This window comes from Aythya marila (genome assembly GCF_965140915.1).
Source record: "Aythya marila genome assembly, chromosome: 1".
Lineage (NCBI taxonomy): Eukaryota > Metazoa > Chordata > Aves > Anseriformes > Anatidae > Aythya > Aythya marila.
In genome coordinates, this window is record NC_139042.1 from 659,267 (window position 1) to 666,902 (window position 7,636).

The 7,636-nt window shown below is 69.0% G+C and overlaps 1 protein-coding gene across 1 annotated transcript; it reads left to right on the forward strand.

The window, feature by feature from the left end:
- Window positions 1–1,250: 1,250 nt before the first annotated feature.
- Window positions 1,251–7,568, forward strand: RHOG (ras homolog family member G). The gene is made up of 2 exons (XM_082751849.1): window positions 1,251–1,342; window positions 5,739–7,568. The coding sequence occupies exon 2, from the start codon at window positions 5,779–5,781 to the stop codon at window positions 6,352–6,354; it is 576 nt and encodes a 191-aa protein (XP_082607975.1). The 5' UTR covers window positions 1,251–1,342; window positions 5,739–5,778; the 3' UTR covers window positions 6,355–7,568.
- Window positions 7,569–7,636: the final 68 nt, after the last annotated feature.

Consider the following 7,636-nt stretch of genomic DNA (forward strand, 5'->3'; position numbering starts at 1 on the left):
GTCTCCCGCCGCTGCCGCTGAGCCGCGGCGCCCTCTGGTGGCCGTGAGGGGGGGGTGAGAGGGCTGGGCGCGAGACGCGGCGCGGAAGCTAAGCAGGAGGGGCCGCGTGTGAAGCTTGGATGGGTGACCAGTGTGGGTGGAAGAGGGTACGGGACTGCTGTCCCCCCCCACCCCGCTCGCCCCCAGCCTTGTGGCTTCTCTGGGCAGGAACGGCCGGGGGGGGGGTCCTACAGGTGTGGGGGGACCCTCCTGCAGTGCCCAGTGCAGAGCAGAGGGGCAGGATCCCCTCCTGCGGCCCCGTGCAGCACAGGCCCCCCACAGCCCCCAGGGCCCCCAGCTGGCTCCCAGCACCAGGGCACGGGGATGGGGATGGGGATGGGGATGGGATGAGGATGGGATGGGATGGGGATGGGATGGGGATGGGATGGGATATAGGATGGGATGGGGATGGGATGGAGATAAGGAGGGGATGGGGATGGGAAGGGGATGGGATGGGATGGGATGGGGATGGAGATGAGATACAGATGGAGATGGAATGGGATGGGGATGGGAAAGAACAGGGATGGGGATGGGGATGGGATGGGATGGGGATGGAGAGGGGATTGGGATTGGGATGGGGATGAAATATAGATGGAGATGGGATGGGATGGGGATGGGTTAAGATATAGGATGGGATGGGGATGGGATAGGGGTGAGGATGGCTTGGGGATGGTGATGGTGATGAGGATGAGGATGGGGATGGGGATGGGGATGGGGATGGGGATGGGGATGGGGATGGGGATGAGGATGGGGTAGGATGTGACAGGGCCAGGATTCACGTTGGGACCCGAGACGGGGACGTGTCCACAGCATCCCCCAGGCGTGGGACCCCCCCCCCCCCTCCTCTCAGTGCCACCCAGCAGCCCCCCCCCTGCCCCATCCCTCCTCTGGGTGGCAGCAGGACCCCGCAGCGCCCTGCCCTGCTCCGGGGGGGGTCAATATAGGGGGGGGGGGTCAGGAAGGGGGGGGGGGGTGTTGCAAAAAGGGGGCGTTTGCCCCCCCCCGGGGGATCCCCCTTCCCCTCGCCGTTCCCACGCCCTCCTCCTGCCGTGCCCACGCCCCCCCCCAATTTATTTTTTTATTTTTTTATTTTTTTTTAATTTTTTTTCCCCAACCCCCCCCCCACCTCCCCAAAGCAGGAAGGAAGCGGCGGGGGCGGGCCGGGGCTCGGCGGCGGGAGGAAAGTTTTTTTTTTTTTTATTTTTTATTTTTTTTGTGTGTGTGTCGGGAGCTCTCGGGCCGCCCGCCCGGGGGGGCAGCGCAGAGCAGCCCCCTCCCCACCAAGCCAGCGCCATGCCCCGGGGTGAGTGCTGTGGGAAATTGGGGGGGGGGGGGGGAGATCGTGGGGGCGGCACCCCCCCGGACCCCCCGGCATCCAGGACCCCCCGGCGCCCCCGAAGGGGGGCGCCGGGGGGTCCTGGATGCCGGGGGGTCCGGGGGGGTGCCGCCGATTTGCGTCCCCTTGCAGCCCGCTGGGGGCACCCTTGGGTGCTGCCGCTCGCCCCCCGCCCCAATAGGGTCCCGCGGAGCCGCTCGCCCAGCCCCAGGTCCCGGCGGCTGCTGGAGACCCCAAAAAGGAGCCCCCAGCCCCTCTCTGGGGACGCTGTGGCACACGGGGGGGGGGGGGTTGTGGGGTCCTCCCCTCCTCTTCCTCGCGGCACCTGATGGGCCACACGCTGGGCACGAGGTCCCGGGGATGGTCTGCAGCACTGCAGAGCCCCCACATACCCCAAAAGGGACGGGGAGGTGTCCCCAACATCCCCATCCCCATCCCTCTATCCCCATCCCATCCCATATTCCCATCCCCATCCCAATCCCAATCCCATCCCATATCCCAATCCCATCCCATCCCATCCCCATCCCATCCCAATCCCATCCCATATCCCAATCCCATCCCATCCCAATCCCATCCCCATCCCAATCCCAATCCCATCCCATATCCCAATCCCATCCCATCCCCATCCCACAAGGCACAGAGCATTGCGATGATGTCCCCATCACTGTCCCCTTCTCCCCATCTCCCAAATGCCCCCCTGGTGCCTGTGTGATATTTGCAGTGCAAATCCCCCAAACGCACCGGGGGGGAGCAGGGTCTGGACCCCCCCTTGGGCTGCGCTCGGAAGCGCCGGGAGCAGGATGAGGAAATGGCTCGGGCAGGGCCTGCAGCCCGAAAACGGGGGAAACCCCAAATCCTTTTTCTCAGCACAGACGGTGTCGGTGCTACTGCAGTGGGGCCGGGCCCCCCCCGGGCTGTGGGGGAGCCGTGGGGAGGTTCCCATGGATTGGGGTCCCGGCACCCATCGCCCCGCTCCCCGCTCCCTGCGGCTCGGCCCCTGCGGGGCTCCCTGCTCCATGTTTTTGGGTTTGATGAGTTTCCTCTTTCTGGTAGCTGGGGTGGGGGCCGTGCAGTGGGGAAGGGGCTGCGGGGGGGTGCGGGGTGCTCTGCCCGTCCCCCGACAGCACCTATGGGTGCTGCAGGGTCAGGGAGCCCCCTCCAGGAGCCTTCTCCTCAGGGGAACCCACAAAGTCACGTTGCAGAGCGGGGCCCCCTTGGCACAGCGGCTGCGGCCGGGGGAACCCCGCTGTGGTGTCCGGCTGTCCGGGGCCGTCCGTCTGTCCGGGACAGGGTCGCTGCCGTGGGAAGGACCTCGGGGAGAGGTGGGCAGGGTGCACGGAGCATGGGGTGGGGTAAGGCAGGGGCTGTGCGCTGTGGGGTGCACGGTGTGGGGCGCACGGTGTGGGGCGCACGGCACGTGCCGTGGGGTGCAGCAGGGATTGCGGCTGTGGGGCGCACGGTGTGGGGCAGGTGGCAGCGTGGGTGTGGGGTGTGGGGTGTGGGGTGTGGGGTGTGGGGTGCAGTGCTGGGCTCTGTGGGGCCGTGCCGTGTCCCGCAGCCCCACGGGCGCCCTGCCCCGTGCGCCGGCTGCGCTCCCCCAGCGGAAAAACCCAGCGGGGGGGTGGGGGGGGGGACAGGGGGTGCCCCGGCTGCGAGGGATGGAGGGATGGAGGTTTTGCTTCCCTTTTCTGCTGAAGCCGAGATGAGTCGTTTCTCCCATCCCGGCGGGGGATGAATCACCCCCAGACCCCGCAGCCCCTCCCCGGCACCCCGCAGCCCGCCCGCGGTGGCCTGGTGGTGCCGAGCCCCCGCCGTGTCCCTGCTCTTCCTCTTCCTCTTCCTCTTCCTCTTCCTCCCCCGGTTTCCCCTCCTCCTGCCGGGCCGGGGCTGTGGGGGCCCCACGGGGCCGGGGCGGGGGTGTGGGGCTGGGCTGTGGGGCAGGGAAGGGGCCCCTCCTGCCACCCCCTGCCCCTCGTCCCCGGGTCGCGCACGAGGGCTGTTCCCAAAACCCGCTGCACCTCGTCTGCCCCATCCCATTGCCCCTGGAGCCCCCAGCAGGGTCTGTGACCCCAGGGCTGAGCAGGAATGGGGTGATCCCACCCCAAATGGGGTGATCCCACACCCTAATGGGGTGATCCCGCACCCTAATGGGGTGATCCCGCACCCATGGGGCAAAGCATGGCCAGCCCTGTCCCCAACAGCAACCATGGCCTTTTGGGGACAGCTGAGGCCAGCGTGGGGCTGGATTTGTGGGGTGTGTGCCATGGGGGCAGTGGGGATGCCCCCAAACCTTCCTGGCCTCAGCAGTGGGTGTCCTGGGGCCGGGGCATCCCGGGAAGCTGCGGGGGCACCGTGCCGTGACCGAGGCTCCCCGTGGGGTGAGAAGGGGTTAAGGAGCTGCCGACAGCAGTGGGGTTTGCCAGAGCTTCCCGGGAGAACAGAGCGGCCTTGTGCAGAGCGGGGCCGGGGTTGGGGACACGGCTGGGGACGGGTGGCCCCGGGCACCACGGGGCAGGAGCCGTGGGGCTGACGGAGCCCCGAGAGCCCCGGAGCGGGATGCTTGGGGACCGTGGTACAGCGGGGAGCAAGGTGCAGCCCCTGATCCCGTTTGGTGTGGGGTTTTGGGGTGGCTCCATCCCTCTGAGGATGAGCTGGGGCTCGGCAGGTGCCGCGGTGCCACACTCGGTGAGCCCCGTGCCCGCTGCCACCGTGCCTGCGGGTGCCCTTGCCGTGTCCCTGTCCCCGTCCCTGCACCCAGAGCCAGTCGTGCCCGTGGTGCCGGGGCTGTGTGGGGCCTTCACAGCCCCCGGGGGGCTGCGGGGACCCTTCCCACAGGGGCTGCCCCGTGGCTTGGCCACGTTCCCTGCGGTGGCGATGGTCTCAGGGGCACGGCCACTTCCACTCGGGCACTGCCCCTGCGGCCTCGCTGACTTTTCCAGGACAGGGACAGGGACAGGGACAGGGACACGTGTGGTTCCCATGATTGCCACCACGTCGGGATGTGTTGGGGGGCAGCACGGTGGTCCCATCACCAGGATCTGGCAGCGGTGGGACCGTCCCCGCTGCCCGAGGCGCTGTGCGGAGGAGCAGGGCCCCGGCCCCGCTGCTGCAGCCTCCTCCCGCGCACACCGGGGCCGGCTCCTGCCCATTTGTTCTCCTGCCAGCATTGTCCTCGGGCTCCGGCCGCTCTTCCCACCCGTGTCCGTCCCCTGGGTATTTACAGACCGCCAGCGGCTTCCTTGAGCCCCCCCCGGCCGCTCTCCGGATGGGTGTCCCCGGCCCCGTGCTGGGCAGAGCCCCCCCAGGTCCCCCCTGGGCACCCCCAGCCTGGTGCCGTGGGGTCCCGTGGGGTCCCGTGGGGTCCCCGCAGCAGGGCTGGGGTGTGCAGAGGGGGTCGGGAGGGGGCTGAGCCCTGCGTGGGGTCCAACCCGCAGGAACTGGGAACAGAGCTGGCTGCAGGAAGCCGCGCTTGTGCCGGCTCCTCTGTACTGAAAAGAGATTAAAAAACCCCAAACCGAGCCGGCCCCAGCGGCTCCTGCACGGGGTGGGGAACGCGGTGCACCCAGCACCCACACCCTGGGGAGCTCCCTAAAGCTGTGGGGTGGGGGGCGCGGGGCCGGGCCCGGAGCCAGGCAGGGCGGGGGGCACAGCGCAGCCGCCCCCGCGGGCAGGAAGCCGGTGTCAGCGCGGGAAGAGGAAGAGAGACTTCCCCATGGGGGGCAGGGGGCACGGCCCCGTTGCCTTTGCCCCAGCCGTGCTCAGCCCCCCCGGGACCCCCCCACCCAGCCACCGGGCAGCGTCGGGTCCCCATCCCCCTCGTTCCTCGTGGCCATGGCCCCGCTCCCTCCCCGTGGTGCCGGCACCGCGCGTGAGCCCCGCGTGAGCCTCGGTCCCCGACCGAGATAAATCCTCCCCCCAAGCAGCCCTCGGGGTCCTCGTCCCCGCTGATAGCGGGACCCTGCCCCCGGGAAGGGGGCTGCCGGCCCCCCGGTCCCGCAGGAAGGGCAGCAGGATGGGCAGCAGGATGCGGCCCTGATGGGAATCGCAGAGGGAGCCGGAGGAAGGCAAAGAGGGAAACGTGCGCCGGGGCTGGGGATAAACACAGCTGCTGGGGGCGGTGGTGGTGGCCTTACAGCGGGGCTGGTGGCACGGCACAGCACGGCACGGCATGGCATGGCATGGCACGGCATGGCACGGGGTGCTGCAGCACCCTGTGGAAGATGTGCTCCCCGGTGGCACATTTATCCCATGCCATTGGGACACGGATCTCCTTTGGGGTCTCTGAGCACCGCAGGGGCTGCCGGCTGCAGGCTGTGTCCCGTGGCCCCGCTCCCTGACCCCTTTTCCTCCCCCTGCCCCACAGGTTGCTGAGGGCCGACACGGGGGACGCCGAGGCCAGCGGGATGCAGAGCATCAAGTGCGTGGTGGTGGGCGACGGGGCGGTGGGGAAGACCTGCCTCCTCATCTGCTACACCACCAACGCCTTCCCCAAGGAGTACATCCCCACCGTCTTCGACAACTACAGCGCCCAGAACACGGTGGATGGCAGGACTATTAACTTAAACCTCTGGGACACGGCCGGCCAGGAGGAGTACGACCGCCTGCGGACGCTTTCCTACCCCCAGACCAACGTCTTCATCATCTGCTTCTCCATCGCCAGCCCGCCCTCCTACGAGAACGTCAAGCACAAGTGGTACCCCGAGGTGTGCCACCACTGCCCCAGCGTGCCCATCCTCCTCGTCGGCACCAAGAAGGATCTGAGGAACAACCCCGAGACCATGAAGAAGCTCAAGGAGCAGAACCAGGCGCCCATCACCACCCAGCAGGGAATCAGCCTCTCCAAGCAGATCCACGCCGTCAAGTACCTGGAGTGCTCCGCGCTCAACCAGGAGGGCATCAAGGATGTCTTCACGGAGGCGGTGCGAGCCGTGCTCAACCCCACCCCGGCCAAGCCCAAGAAGCCCTGCGTCCTCTTGTGAGGGGCAGCCCCGGGCGCAGCGCCAGCCCAGCCAGAGACGCTCCTGCCCCGGCCCCGCCGCTCCCCGGGCGCTGCCCAGCGCCGCAGGACCCTGCCAGCATCCCCCCGCTGCCCCAGCTCCGAGCACCCCCGGCTCCGAGCACCCCAGACCTGAGCACCCCCAGCTCTGAGCACCCCGGCTCCGAGCACCCCCAGCTCCCTCCAGACACCCCCAGCTCCAAGCATCCTCAGCTCAGAGCACCCCCAGCTCCTTCCAAACTCCTCCAGCTCCGAGCACCTTGGGTCTGAGCACCCCCAGCTCTGAGCCTACCCGTCTCCAAATACCCCTGGCTCCAAGCACCCCAGCTCAGAGCACCCCCAGCTCCGAGCAGCTCCAGCTCCGAGCACGCTGACTCTGAGCACCCCCAGCTCTGAGCCTACCCGTCTCCAAACACCCCTGGCTCCGAGCACCCCAGATCTGAGCATCCCCAGCTCCGAGCACCCCGACTCAGAGCACCCCCAGCTCCCTCCAGACACCCCCAGCTCTGAGCAGCTCCAGCTCCGAGCACGCTGACTCTGAGCACCCCCAGCTCCCTCCAAACACCCCCGGCTCTGAGCACCCCCAGCTCCAAGCACCCTGGCTCCGAGCACCCCCAGCTCCTTCCAAACCTCCCCCCAGCTCCGAGCACCCCCAGCTCCAGGCTCGCTGCCTCCCGTGGTGCTCAGCAGGGCCGAGGGCTGCCAGCCCCGAGCGGCACCGAGCACCCTGCACAACCTGCCCCGGGGCCGGCCGGGCTCCCTGCTGCCCCCCCTGGGGTCCTGCACCCCCTCCGGCCCCGTCCTCATCCCTGGCTGCCAGCGTTCGCTTTCGGGTGACACCTCTGCAGTGCCGGCACAGAGCAACGCTTCCTGAGAAGGGGATGCCCGGGGGAGCTGCACCCCCCCCCCGGCTCCTGCCTGGGCACCCAGCCCCACGGGGACCCCGCGGGTGCCCGGGGGTCCGTCCTGCTTGGGGGTCCCGGGGTGGGCTCAGCATCGCCGCTCCCCGCGCCCAGCACCGGCCCCGCTCCACCACAGGAGCCCGGCCCCGGCAAGAGCGGAGCTGGGGAGGCCCTGGGGAGGGTTTTGTGTCCCCCCCCCCAGGGCCCCGGTGACAAAGAACTGCAAATGGCAATGGGACCTGCCTGCCACGAGCCCCTCGCCGAGTTGCTTTTCTGTGAATAAAACCAGCCCTGCCCAGGCCCCCGCGCCTCCTGTGCTCTCCTGTGCGCTCCCAGCACCCCTGGAGCCGCCTGCTGGGGGGG